The 16,257-nt window shown below is 28.2% G+C and overlaps 1 protein-coding gene across 2 annotated transcripts in view; it reads left to right on the forward strand.

Moving 5' to 3' along the window:
• The window catches only part of LOC142326403 (kelch-like protein 17), a 284,480-nt gene that overhangs the window by 247,617 nt on the left and 20,606 nt on the right, over positions 1-16,257 (forward strand). For both annotated transcript variants that reach the window (XM_075368884.1, XM_075368893.1), the window contains exons 9-10: positions 2,385-2,529; positions 12,897-12,997. In XM_075368884.1, coding sequence (XP_075224999.1) covers positions 2,385-2,529; positions 12,897-12,997 — 246 coding nt within the window. The remainder of the gene's footprint in view (positions 1-2,384; positions 2,530-12,896; positions 12,998-16,257) is intronic.

Raw genomic sequence — 16,257 nt, forward strand, 5'->3', positions numbered from 1 at the left:
GGTCTCTCCAAAATCAAATATTTTCTGCGCAGTATTCCGAAGGCAAGTTTATGGATTGTTCTTTTTTGCTGAAGTAAGAATACAGAAGTTGCTTATTTAGATATGCTGCATAGTAGATAGCTCTTTCCTCAACTGCAAGTTAAACCAGAACATTTTATTTGACAAGATGGTGAGCCTTCATCTTTGGTATAACTTTATGGAATTGGTTAAATGATGTGTTTCCCAACCACTGGATTGTTTAGCATGGACCCGATGACAGAGCTTGTTTGTAGTGGACTCCAGGTCACCCGATTAGACCCCATGTGATTTTTTCCTTTGGAGTTTTATAAAGGATCTTGTATAAGTGCCTCTGCTACTACTGATTTACCCAGTTACAGGATTATAACAGTTATTGCTTTCCTGATACACTGGTTAAAGTATGGAACTAACTCTCATTGGTTGGATGTGTACCACATGACAAAAAGTGCTCACATTGAACATTTACAGGGGTAAAATGTAAAATTTACTCTTTTTATTTGTAACTCATTACTGTAAGTCTTGGTTAAGAGATATTAAATAGCTTTAAAACCTTGATATTATTCTTTTTACACCCTGTACTTCTGATTTGTTTTTCATTAGATAGTTGGCAAATATTGATTCTGATATAATGAAGTAGTTTTTGTTTGAAATGCTTGTTTGCCCAATATAGAACACTGCTCTTAGAGCAGTTCAGATTATATATTCTAGGGGTAGCTTTATTGGTTTGATGGAAAATCATCACATATAAACATCATCACAACACAACATTTTATACTGGACAAAACAGATACAAAAATCTATAATATGACAAATGTTAAATACATTGTATTGTACATTTGAAGACAAATGTACTATATGATGTGTGATAAAAAAATATCCAACCTCTTGTAAAAACAAGAATACTGAATCTATGTAGTTCAGTGACCTGTCCCCTTCAATGTAGGCTCCTTCTGATGAAACAAACTTATCCATAACAAACTGATGTTTCGATTGTAGGAAGCATTTTTCAAAGTCATTTTTATTGAGCACCATAAATCCTTTTGTCACATTTCTTTTGATCTCTTTTCTTTCTTCAAATTTCTTTCCTTTAAGCAGAAGTTTAAGCTTAGGAAAGAGCCAAAAATTGCCAGGACCCATGTTTGGTGAGTAGGAACCTGTGTGATGCATGTGATGTAGAGTTGTAATGATAAATTTTACAATTGCCATTTTTCCTAAAGCTGTGGTCTTACATCAAACAGCATCTCTTAGCCAATGAAGAACAATTTTATAGTACTCTGTGTCAGTTTCTCCTTGAGGAGCATAGTCATAATGAACCATGCCTTGATTATAAAAAAAAGATAACCTTTACATAATCATCAACATAACGTTAACATTGCTTCATGATTGTCTAGCTTCCTTTTGCCATTTAGAACATTGGGTTGATTGTACCTTTGTCTCAAGCTCATAGTCATAGACCTGTGTTTCATCTTCGATTATTTTTTTTTTTATAAAATAAGCATAACTATCAGCACATTCCAGCATTTCTTACACAACTTGCAGTAGGTATTCCTCTTGTTCATTAGTGAGAAGTTTCAAGACAAATTTTATGCCTACGGGTCGAATTTCATGATTTCCATTTAGCCAGATGAAATTCCTACTTCATGTTTAAGTTCTCTTGATTGTTATCCAATGATCATTCATCACCATCATCCAGTCGACAGATGTTTGGGCATCTTGTAAACGGTGATACCACTCTTTAATTTGTTTAACGCCCATAGCTTGATCACTAAAAACTATTTCCTTATTATCTCTACTTGCATGTTACCAAGTTTCTGATAAATTTTAATGTAGATTAAACCCTTTTAGTAATGTTGAACGGCAATGAAAACATGACAAACACCACTCACATATACTTTCTCAGCAGCTAAACAAACAGCAACAGGATGCAGTGGCAGCAACATAGTGAATTATATGAACCTTCACAAGCTACAACTGCTTACCACAATAAAAAAAATGTACCTAAATACTTTCTGAACACACTTCATATACTCAAAAGCATTACATAACAACAGCCTACACATTCTACATATACACCAAAAAAGGACCCTATACCTGAAAGTTAAAAAAAAAAGCATACCTGAGTGTTATGATTTTAAACATCCAAATTCACACAACTATGATACACTAAATGAATGATTCTTTTAATAATCTAATACACTTTCTAATATACTTAATGAGAGCAAAGATTTGACAATAAAAAGGTATTAACTATGTGATTAGGTTATATCATTCCATTAAAAATAATATAATATCTAAAATAGTTTTAGATTTTTTTTTTTATTGTTGTAAAACCATTTAATTATCTAATCCTTTTACATTTCTTAAAGGTGGTGGAAGCCTGTTCGCCATCCATAGTGAGTGTGAATGTTACAATCCCCGCTGTGATAGATGGCAGCCTATTGCACCAATGCTATATCGCCGCAGTAGGAGTGGTGTCACTGGTTTAGGCAAGCTTCTATATGTTGTCGGCGGGTTTGTTGCACAAAAATTTTTGTTTCTGCTAGAGCTAGATATTAGTACTTTTTTTTTTTAAATAGTTAATCATCAAAATAGATAATTCTATTGTAAGCTGAAGTCTTTTTTATTCTTTATGTAGTAGATATTGGGAAATAATTGTTATTAGCACTATAAGATATTATGTAGTTTGTAGAATCATAACTGTATTAGAGTTATAAAAGAAAAATTTTATCTAGATTGTTTCTATAAATTTGTGGGGGACACAGAGCAAACGTAGCCAGAAAATTTGTAAAACTATAACCGGATAAATTAAATTTTGTGCTAACTTGACTTGATCTGTTTATATAATATTAGTTCCATAGTCTATTTGCATCAGAAATCTAATCTACAAATATTATTTCGTAAATTTTCCTTTTTAAATATGTAATTAATTAATTTGTTGTTTACAAACAGTAACTGTTACACTGCACCTTTTACTTTGCAATAATGAAGATTCTAATTAGCTAACTTCATATATCAATAATATTTATTACATAGTTAAACTAAAATGACTTTTATATTTGCACTTTTTTCTTGTCTCTAATCCACTCTTTCTTGAATAACACAAAACTCAATTCTTTAAGAACAATAAAAAAAATTCTTTTTATTGACTTTTATTAAAAATTCATTCCAGAATGATAATTATACTTGTTTTTAAAAGTTAATGACAGAATGATTTTTCTGCCAGTTGTTACACATATGCTTTGTTCCTGAACTATAACTATGTTTTATTTAGTTATGGTTGAAGTTCTGGACTACTCTTAATTTTTTTTAAGATTTATTTCCTAGGAGCTGTATGGTGACCAAGAACATTTCTTTATATTCATGTTTCAATTTGAACTTCTATATCTCTCAAAGTTTTCACTGCAAGAAGATCATTTAAGGTTTAAATTGTTGAGTTGGTGCTGCAGAAATTTTTAAATAATATATTGCAGTATTACTTACTCTGTAGTGTATTTTATAATTTCTCCATGTTTTTCAAACTTATTGCTTTCCTTACATTTTTATTTATTAATTAATTATTTTTTTTATTTGAGAAACAATATGTAAATATCTTTATATCTCTAATATAGACTAGCTGGATTTTCTAATAACTTTTCTTTGTTTTTTGGTGACACACAACAGTTAAATTATTATCTTCCCTTAACTGGTATATGTCTACACACAATGTAGCCATATTGATACATTCTCAAACTCTTCCCCACCATAAATTAGAACAAAAAAAAAATTAATACTGTGTAAATAAAAAAAGTATAAATTTTGATGTAATTAATCATAATACCCATTTAACCTTAATAACCAACATAAATTAAAAAAAAAAAAAAACAGTGGACATTACAAATAAAAATGTACAGTACCATTATGAAATAAAACTTTGTGTTTTTTATTTGTAACAATAAGGAAAAAACAAAGTCATTGATGTAGTTAAAAATACATCTGCATTGAATATATGAAATTTCATTCAAGTGTTTTACATTTCAGTAAAAACTTGCCAAATTCATTTATACTTTTTTTTTATAATTATAAAAGAAATTTTATTACAACGCACAAGTAACACTAAATAATTATAAGAACAGTCACAAATTAATCAGTTAAAAAATTGCACTTTTATTGAATTAGCACAGTATTTTCCCCTAAAAAAGTGTTCTAATTATACACAACTGATTAAAAACAAAATGTCAGTACTACAAGATTGACACTTATTTGTAAGAAAGAGATTAAAACTGCTAGACTAAAATAAGTTAAATCAATTCTTCTGCTGACCTACTCAATGAATTATATGTAAAAACACTTTTTTATCATTTTATACTTTTTTGTAAAAATTATATTTAATAATAATTTTATTATTACTTGTACTATGTGTTGTACAAATATATTGCATATAACATTACATCACATATAATAAGTATAATAGTATTATACATCTATTTTTCTTTACAGTTAATTTCTCATTTTTCTAAATAAATAAATTAGTTTAATAAAATCCTAAACTTCTTGTTACAGTTCTATAGAAATAAAAGTAAAAAAATTTAATCCATGCAGCATATATAGCTTAAAATGAAGTGTAAAGATTGCAAGTAAATATTTATATATGACCATAATAACGTTCAATAAGCAGATACAAGAGCACTTCAACAATTATAAGAATGGTAACAGCACTAATTTAAGTAAATACATAATGAAAAGTAAGCACACTAAGATAATTACATAATGTAATGTAGAATATGTGTATACTATAAACAATATTCTTGTAATAATTTGATGAATGGTCTTATTGCATTCCTTACCAATATCTTGTGATGTGCTTTTATTTAATATACATAATAGTAATATAAAAATGTATACATGTATGTGTATATAGAGTATCTAGTGATGAAACAAGCATAATTCATGAATGCATTATACAGCTCAAAATATTCTTTTTTAAATTTGTGTAAACTTAGGCCCAAAAATATTTTTCAAGTATAGTTGTCAAAAGAATTGCCCACATTTCAATTATAAATGCAAATTAATACCATGATGCATTAACATACAAGTCAGGTAGGGAACAAATTTTATTGTTTTAAGTGTGACTTGGTGAATTTAAAAAACTTAAGTTGTCCCCACAGCTGTATCTTCATTATTGCCCAACAGAACATTTTTTTATAAAACGTAATAAACAGTCAAAAAATATTCTTTACTGAATAAAGATTGTCTACAACTTTTTTTTCAAAATTGAAAAAACTTTGTTAGGAAAATCTGTAGAAAATATAACTTGTAGAAAACTGTATAAAAAAAACAAGAGTTTTGAAAAATCAAATTTTATTGAAAATAAAACAATAAAAAAAGTTAAGAAATTATTCAATCAACATTGATCAGTAGTGAACTGCCAATAATTTAATTATTTGACTATCATTGTTTTTGTTAATATAAATATAAAGAGAAAACAATGTAATAAAAAAAATTATTTATATGCATTCTAGTTGTCTTATGCACCACTAATAAAGTACATAAAACTTTAGATGTTATAGTTTTAAACATTTCATCGACCTCCAGAGAGTGACTATTTGTAGTCATCCACTTCTGCCTTTCATCCTAGGTTGAAATCCCAGTCAGGTTTGGCGTTTTTCACACACTATAAAAATTTTCTATGCTTTCATTAATGGCTAGAATTGTGCAAAATAATAAAATTAATTTACAGTTAGTAATACTAATTATGACTAAATTAAATTTCATATCAAAAAATAGCTAGTTCCCAATAGTTAATTTTATTCATAATTCTTACCTGTTAATTTATCATAACTAACTGCCGAGTGAATGCAATTTGTATCTTTTCCATTACCTAATTTTAGGATTTCATTTCAATTTTAAAATGAAGAGTGCAGATATCATTTTTCACTTACGATTTTTATAATAAGAATTACTTTGCTGTAAAATATAAATGTAAACATTGATATCTAAACATAAGAGTTCCTAATCCCAGAATGCTTACAGCCACCTTTCTGTATTTACATTTTAAGGAGTTACTTCTAGTGGTTGCTTGTTTTATTGAATAACGTCCTGTTGCTTCAACTTGTTTAGCAACAGGTTGTTATCAGCCTGTTGCTAAACAAGAAAGCATTGTTCAAATAATGTGGTGCAGTCCTCTACTTAGCACTAGAGAAATTTTACTTTGAGCAAACTTCATATACTAAAGTATGAAGAATGCTAAATAAAAGAAAATTTATCATTTTCATTTGTAAATCATTCCATATTTTCATCTAAATGAGCATCAGCTAAGATTAGATTTATATAATTTTATCTAAGAAAATTAAACTATTGCAACTTCAGTTTTATTCACTGGAAAACTTATTTTTATTAAAAATGAAATAAATAATTTAAGAAATAGTCATAAATGATCTACTTAAAATTCATATGAAGTAATACAATCAAACTTTCAAAACTAATTTTCTCAAAATATATAGAATAGTATAATTTGGAACCATTTAAATGGACTATTTATTTTTCAATATTGTCTTTAGGAAACACTTCAAAAAAATAAAAACAGTTGTCAATGCTGCTAGAATACTGCTTGAAAAGATGTTGCATTTTTTTTTTAATCGATACAATGGGATTGTGCTGTAACAAGTTTTTATGTAGAAACACATGCACAAATATATTAGCTCAAGTAGAGTTTCATTGTAGTGAATCAAACCGACATTTTCGAACAAACTTGAAAGAGTCTTAATTATTTATAAGAATCAGTCCAATAATACCTAGTAAATTTGGATTCTCTTATCAGCATGATAGTTCAACTCCACATTTATTTTCAGTAAGGAAGAGACATCTTCTAAATGTTTATTCTTCTGAACCATTGGACTGGATTCAAGAAAATTAAAACAATTTTATGCTCTTGAATTTCTCAGGAACAACCATCAAATGACTATTTGTCACACTAGAGCTTGTGTAAACAGTTGCGGAAATATTTTGAACCTTATCTTTAAATTATATGAATTAAGTAATTTTGAATTGTTTTATATTGGTAATTTAATTTTTATTAAGTTTAGAATAATGAGAATTTCTTTATTCTTTTATTCTCTTTACTGATAAAAACTGATTCTTATTCTTGATAAAAACTGATTTTTTAAATTATTAATTTTTTATTTACTCTATATCCATTTGCTGAAAATTAAATTCAAATAGATATTATTATTGTTTAATAATATAATTTTTTGGCAATTTAACCAGGTTTATTAATCCAAAAATAAATAAAAAAATGTTTTGACAGTCTATTTTATTTAGTAAAAAATGAACCTGCCAAAATTATGGAGATAAGCTTTGGGAACCACATTTTTAAATTCTTTGAAATCTAATTATAGTTAAAACTCAATGATTTGCCAATAGTGGAATACCTTAAGATTTTAACCTCAGAATCCAAATTACTTTGAATTAATTAATATCTGACCTGAGAATTATGTTTTTTAGATAATATATTAAACATTTTACAAATAATTTTTGTTGCTGTTGATTTTTTTAGTAATTGCAATTATTTTATCTTTAGTAAATAATTGGTGTTTAATTTTAATAGTATAACCGTTATTTAACAAAAATGAACATTACAAAACATCTTGTAGAGATGCCAGGTATCTAAAAAAGGTCGTAGAAGCAATAGGTGCAAGGGGCAGGTAGCAGAAAGTGGAGGGGACAACGATCAGATGTTGCTGTACAATGTACTATATATATTTCTTGTTTAAATCCGTTTGCCCAGCCATGTTTTGGTTCCTGTTGTATTCTTTGTGCAGTGAAAATTTTGTAATTTTATAATTATTTTATTGTAAGTTCAGTGATACAAGATAAAAATTATTTCATTATTATTAAAATTAAATTACATAAAGCAAAATTGTTTGAATTTTTTGTGCAATATATTACATTTAATTTTAATGCACATCCCAAGAATTGTTTCTTTTTATTTTAGGTTTTTTATTGAAAATTGAGTAAGCAACATGCAGCGAAAATGATGATGCAAATCTTTATATCATTTGTGATAAAATTGGATGAAGCTCAGGATCAAATACAGACTTAGGAGATATGATAAAAATAACCAGAGGAATATAAACTTTGAGAGCTGCTTCAAGTCAACATCAAGATGGACTGGTGAAATTTTTACAAACTGAGTTTGTTTATGCTCATACAATATGCAGGCAGAAATTTGTTAATAAAATATATCAAGATGCACAAAAAAAAAGAAGGAAAATGAAACTTATGCATAGACTCCACCGACAAAAAAACTGTAATCTAGTATTTCAATTGGAAAAATAATAGTTTCATTTGCAGTGTTGAAGCTAATGAGGCAAAAAAGAGAACAAAAACAAATTACATACATTAATAGCACAAGTTTGAAAGATATATTACTTAGTTTTGTAGCCCTACGAAAACATGATGTCCTATAGAGAAATTCATAAAAGAATTTTTGGAATAACTGAGCTGCAAAATCTTGGAGCAACATAGCACACTGATTGTTATCTATCTTTAAAAAATACTGCAAAGCTCAAAATGTCAAGAAGATTCATCCCCATACTTTGATGGTAGATGGAACAAATATATAAATATATTGAAGAAAATGATTGTCACTTTTCCTTGCAAGAGTTAAATATGTAGTTACAACAGAGCATATACCTGATGATAAAATAAATAAAACACATTTAACATCACACTGTGGAGATACTATTATTCTTTCCAGTAAATTTGGATCAAATACATTAATATATTTCAAAAATAAACATCATGATATTTTTTCAAACAAATGGTACAGTGAAAAGTCTAATAATATTGAAAAAGAAAAGTTGTCAGTTCTGCAGGCCTCTGGCAAGATTATCAGAAGACATAAGAAGTCAAATTTATTACAATGTAGATTATTCAACAATTGAGAAAATGTTTTCATACACCGATAAATACATTCCTAAATTGCTGAGTTTTCTGCTGACAAAAATAATTTTAATTTTATCTGATAATAAAGGTAAACCAGAAAATATTTTGTTTTATAACAACAAATGCAATTCAATAGCGCATACCATCATATCAGCAGTACGACTGCACTCATTTATATCACCTCTACATGTTGCTTTGGGTGTAATATTTCACAGGAAATTTGGATCTATAAAAGTTATAAATATATGTAACACTCTTGGTTTTTGCATTTCATACAATGAGGAAAAATTAAATGAAGTCTCAGCGACTTTGGCAAGTTCAATAAAAATTAAACTCATAATTTTGTGCAATTTGTACATGATAATGCCAATTTCAATGTTCAACACAATTGATGGCAGGGGAATTTTTCACAATATGGGCTCCATTGAAATAACTACTCCAGATGATGGTATACAGGCCAGTGATCCTATTAAATGCTTGAAGGAGATCCCAGCTGACTCTAAAATTGCTGAAACAGGAAATATCTCTCTTGAAGTATACCCAGTCACCACAGGTGTAGGATTTGAAAAAATTAAAATGAAATTATCTGACACACAACCAGATATAACACAGTTCATATAAATGGACAATTGAACATTCATTGGATGTACTTGAAATTCAAAACTGATAATAAATTTCCTGGATGGAATGGATCTATGAATATGTTAACAAATGCATGTGATTTTGATAAATTGTCGATAATTTTTTTAGCATTCATCAATGCAGCTCCAAGTGGTAATAGCACAATATATACACTATGATTACTTCTGTGGATAATGATAAAGCTTTAGGTATTAGAACTTGTATTTTAACGTTTGACCAGCCCTTGTACATGAAAAAATTTGATAGAAAGAAAAGTATTACTTAATTTGATACTAATTTACAATACTAGAATTAACAATAAATAAAAACAATATTTAATAGAATTGAACGTAAAATGGAGGACATGAAAACAGACACAAAATTACAATATCAATTTTCTGCCATAACTCAGCTATTTGTTAACAGATTTGAAAAATATAATGTTATTTTGTTAAAAATAGAGGCTTAATATTTTAGCAAATTAACATAAATTTTGATAAAACTTATATTTATGGGGATATAATGGATTGAAAAATAAACATGGCCACCATTTTGTAATTTTTAAAAGTATTTAAATCCTGATTTTTTTGCTAATTTTAAAACTTTATTACAAAGACACTTACCAAATATTAATGTGATTCCATCATCCAAACTTTAGATATAAATTTTTATATAAAAATAACAAAATGGTGGACTGGGAGGAACAAAGCAGAAATTGCCATTTTTCCTAAGGATATTTTTTGTATAGTTTTGACAAGTAGAATTCGAAAAAGTATAGCCAGTCCACCAGTTTAGAAACACTCTATATATTCTTGACTTTATTCATTTATTTTATTAAGTATCAAGCAACATTTTCTAATAGGTAAAATGTTTAATATAACTTATAAACAATTGAATCCAGGAGGTTAAGGAAAATTCGTTCAAAGTAATTGGATTCTGAGATTTTTGTATTATGGGCACTTGAGGTACTTCACAATGACTAGTACAAAATAATGGAATATGTTTACTTCATTATGTTTACTCTTATAGTAGAAATTTGGGAAAATTCTTGGTAATTGTAACCTCAAAACAAAATATTTTTTGATCTACGTTTATATGAAATTTTTTCTTTACTTTTATCCATTGAATGCATTCCTGTAACATATTACCATTTCTATATGGTATTCCCTACATACATGCACACATACATAGACATACACACACACACACACATATATATATATATATATATTTACAAACATGCACAGATTTTTTTGGAAGAGGAACATTACTTATGTGAATATTTATAAATACACTTTCACAATTAAATATTCAGCATCCTTTGAAAAGAAAAGAGTGTAAATTGATTTAGCAAATAATTGAGAAGTTTTACCCAAATTGTTATCCTAAGGATTCATATTTTAATTATATATCGATGTTTTTCCTAATACAGGTGACTTTTTTCGTTAATTAAAAAAAAAAATAGTGTAACAACCTACAATGAATTTTGGCAAAATAAACGACAGTTTTATTGTAGAATATCATTACATAAACAATAGTGGTAGTATGGCTTGCCAGAAATATTTTAAAAAATGTTTGTATCAAAATATTTGAAATATTTTTTTTAAATATTTTATCAACCAGTTTATAGAGTAATCCAAGTAACTAAATGTAAAAATACTTTAAAAAGGCATATACCTAACATTGGCAAATAAATGTTTTCAAGATTGAATCACAATTTCTCTTAGTAGATATATTTCATTTTTAGTCAAGTTTATAATATTGAGTGAGCAATACTTATCTTTTTTTAATAAAAAATGATGGTCTGCTGATAGATATGGAAGCTAAAATTTTATTTATAAATGCAAAAATAAGGAAATACTTTCTATGTAATATCTTTTGGATAACTTCTTTCAAATGTAAAGAAACCACGGTGAAAGTCAATACATTTTAAAGCAACATAACAAACATGGTAAAAGTGTACTGAACCCATTTGGATGTGTGATATTGTAATATTTAAGCTTTTTTCCTAAATGACATAGTAATGCATGAAGTGTTTATCTTTCTAATCTATTTTTTTATCCTAGACAAATAGTAAATAATTAGAAAAAAATCAACTTATGATGATAAATTTGCACACTGCTTTTAAATAATGGTAGCATATTATCTTATTATTGCATATTAGATCAAATTTATAGCATCATAATATTTATGATCAAATAGGGTAAGGGTGTGTTGAAGCTGCTTCTTGCCTAGGAGAATCAACCTGCTTACAGACCATACAAAAAGATTCAGTACATTGGAATAAGAACACATGCATGATGGAATTTTCACTTAATCTCCAGAAAAATTACAAATAAATTACCATTTATAGCCATGCAGTACATAAACAAATAACCCAAAATAGTGTTCATAAAATGAGGATGCAGATTTTAACAATGGATAAGTACATGTCAGCAATGAACACTAATAGAACAGGTTTGTTATAACCTATTAGATTATTTAATAAGCTTACTGTTAAAACATGGGATTTTATTTACATAGAGAAAGAAAATTTTATAGCAATATATCTTACTAAAAGGTGGCTAATTTATATATTTACTAGAGAAGATATTTTTATCACAGCTCATTGCCTTTAATAAGTTTTGTGCTTTTAGATATTACATTGCATTTTTCTGATTATTAATACTTGTATATTAGCATTTTCTATTGTTACACTATTATTAAAATTGTTCTAATAGCATTTTATTATCATATTTTTAATTCTTCCTGCATTAAACCTAAGCATTTCAGCTAATTTCTTTACAAAAAAAAATTCACCACAAGTAGTTTTTAAAAAGAAATTGTATATATTACATTGAAATCTATTATACAGGTTTGTACAGTATATAATTCTGATATAAATGATTACTAAAATATGCCGCAATCTATTTAGAGAAATGAATTTATTAAATATTAAAGAATTTTACAAGGGCATCCAATGCCTGTGAATAATCAATAAACATTTATAGGTTAATCTTGATATGTAGAAGGTGATAATTTCAATAAGTAATTGCATATTTTGATTTCAGTTATTTTATAATCAGTTTTATTTTATCTCCTGCCTACAGCAATCATAACCTAGACTAAAAGGAGATTCAGCACACCATTTATAATTAGACAGCGCATGTTATCAATGCTATACATTACATTTTTAATTGTAATTACCAGAACTTTTCAATCTGTATTTATTATTTCAGTAGAAATAAAATTCTCTAATTAAGTATCAGTGACCCATTAATATAGTCATCATTGCCAAAGTACTCTAAAAAAAAAATCTGATTTTCAGTTTTACATTTTTTAACTGTATATTTCAGATATGATGGTGCTTCAGATCTTGCTACAGCAGAATGTTACAATCCTCAGTTGAACAAATGGAGTGCGATTACTCCTATGGGTACCAAACGTAGTTGCTTAGGCAAGTATTAAGTAGAAACTTTGATCACCAGCAACTCTTATTTCCTTTTGAACACTTTCACCATCTTTTTTCTTATCGATAACCTCATTTAATTTCAATTTTTCCTTTTATTATTATCAAATATATATAAACACTGGTGTGAAAATTCTTATGGATAGAAAATGTTAAATAGAGCTAAATATTCCTTAAGCAAATTATTTGTTTACAATTTCATTATGAAGTCTGAACATCATCTTGATATTTTAATGTAATTACTATAAAAAAATATAAAATTCTTTTTTTAGTACATTAATGACAATAAACTTAGTAATCCATTAATTAGTCACATTTTAGTAGTAACTAGTATATATTTGTACAGTGATTGTATAATGAATCGTCCGCAGTTCAGTAAGTTCACCAGAAATACATACGTAAACTTTAGCATGGAACTCTGTAAGATGTTACTCAGAAATAGTCATCTTTAATAATTATGCTTTTCAGAAAGGAATTGAGGGCATAAAAAATTATTCACAGTACAGTTTGCAGAGAACATTTAACCTTTCTTTCTTACTTGTTTGATAAATTATGCATTTTCCTGTCATTTACTCCTATATTAATCAATATTCTACACTTTATTGTATTGTACTATTTAGATAGAAAGCGTTTTACAAAAGTTTCCAAATATTTACTCACACAAATTGTTTTCATGTAGTTTTTTAACCCAATGACCAGTTTGCCCTCTCCACTGGTATGATAATTTGCCACCCAATGTCTGTGCACTAGATAGGATTATAGACCAAGTTTTATGGACTAAAAACCAGTTACTTTTCTTACAAGAAATGCACACTATGAACTAATAATAGTTTCATTTGTCAGATTAAAAAGTAAGATTCAAATTAATCTCCACTCTTTTCAGAATAACTATTTTTATTCAGTTAGGTTTTTAACTGGACAATACATTGCAAGTAAGATAATTGCAGCAAGAGCATTAGTAATTACAGAAGTAATACATCTATTGGTCCTATTTTTGAAAGAGTCAAAAAATCCTACTATTAGAAACATGAATTATAATGTAAATAAGATTATTAATCTAGCTATTTATATTTTTAACAATATCAGGTCAGTTAATTTATATCAAAAATTAATGTAATAAGTTATTGATTTCTTAATCAATAACTGCTTTGGAAATTGATTTCATGTATCCTGTAAATATTAATCGGTATTCTATTTTGTGTAAAATTATACCAGATAAAGTAATAATTTAATGAATTAAAATAACAGTATTAGTTTATTAACAAATTAATATTGTAGACAGTAATTTTAATATTAGTGACTATTAAAATAGTTGGTACATTTATCTATCATATTATTAGTTAAAACATATCACAAACTAAAATTTTATATTAATCGTTATAAAATTTTGTGTGTTTTTCGAAAACCAGTAAAATTTATTACAAATAAATTGTACAGGTTTTATTTTTGGGCCAGTTATTCACTTTCCTTATTGATTCTTACATTTTCTACAATTTATACTTGTGATTCATCATCCCATGATCACAAAACATTATTGAAGTTTTAATTTTGTGTTGAAATAATACCTTTTTTTGCTGATCTAAGAGGCAGAGTGGTAACAACTTGACCTTTCATCTGGAGGTTCTGGGTTTGAATCCTGGTCATGCATGGAATTTTTGAAACACTAGTAAATTCCATTTTCATATTCCACATACAAGCTTCTGTGTAATTTCATCAACCAATAAATAAATAAAATAATAACTTATTGAGAATTACATTTTATATGAGAAATTTGAGTAATGATTATAAACTTGCATTATTTGTGCATACTTTAATAAAAATATACAAAGAGTAAGAATAAAAGTAATGTACAGTCATCTTTACATAAGATATAATTTAGCCAACAATGCAGCTTCAATTAAATCATTAAGAGAGAGAAACAGAATACATAAATTAAAGTTTAACTTCTTGTATAAAAATCTCTCATTACTAGAAAAAGAACAAATATCTCCCAACATGAAAAAAGGAATTATTTTTGTAAAGATACAAGTTTCATTTTTCTTTAAAGACTAAGGGTTTCTTACCTTTGGGTTTCTTGCAAATAGCTTTTTACATATGGGCAGTGGGTTTGTAGACCTGCCCGTATTTTAAATAAAAATATTAAAAATTTTAAATGGAGTTTACAAAAGTATTAAAATCAAATTCAAAAGTAACCCATCAGGCTTGTCTAGTGGTTAACTCATTGTTGGAACGGAATGGAGCATAAGGATAGTGGGAGAGTTTGTATCACTCAAATAATTACAGAACCTGGACAAATGTTACTTGCTGCTGTGTCTTTCATTTATCAGGCGGATTATTTTTTATTTAGTGGTAGTTATAGTTATTTTGTTTTATGGCCGAAATTTTTATTTGCGTTCTGATCCTTTAGACCTTTTTCTTTTACCTGTTTAGCTTCCAGAAATTACCATTCAGGTATTACTTAAGAGGATGAATGAGGATGATATGTGTGAGTGTAAATGAAGTGTAGTCGTGTACAATCTTCAGTTCGACCCTTCCAGAGATGTGTGATTAATTGAAATTCAACCACCAAAGAACACCAGTATTGACGATCCAGTACTCAAATCCATATAAAAGGAACTGCTGCCTTTACCAGGACTTGAATGTTGGAACTCTCAACTTCCAAATCAGCTGATTTGGGCCAATCCTTTAGACCAGTGAGAATTTGTTGACCATGGCTGATCATGGGAGACTATGCGCATGTGAGCTTTTTACTCCTGAGTGATTCCACTTCAGTAAGTCCTCTGAAGTCCTTTCGGTGCTAGAGCACCTTTTGGCCTAGCAGGAATATGCCTTTCAGGGCTCTAGTGTTTGGAGGAGGCAACGCGCTCTCCTTTCCGGAGGGAGTCGTATGTGCTGGCTGGGACATAATTGTAAGTATTGGGAAAGCATGATGGGTGGTTTGTGAGGTTAAAAGAAAGTTAGGGGACTTTCTTCTCTCAGGCTGTCTTTGTTTCTACATCTCGGCCGGGCTCGGAAGGCTCGGTCTCTGTCCATGGTAGCGGGCTGATCTGCATTTTTCTTCTTAGCCTGCCTTTCCGTAAACTGGCTGTAAATAATTTACAAACCATAAACATTGAATTGTCCTATGGCCCTGAAAAGGGCATCACGGGGGAAAGTGCAGGCCTCCAAACTCATAGTTGCAGATCAGTTGCTTAACAGCTGATTTTCAAAGTCAAAGGTACTGAGGTTCAAAACCTAGTAAAAACTAG

This window comes from Lycorma delicatula, chromosome 1, assembly GCF_047948215.1.
Source record: "Lycorma delicatula isolate Av1 chromosome 1, ASM4794821v1, whole genome shotgun sequence".
NCBI lineage: Eukaryota > Metazoa > Arthropoda > Insecta > Hemiptera > Fulgoridae > Lycorma > Lycorma delicatula.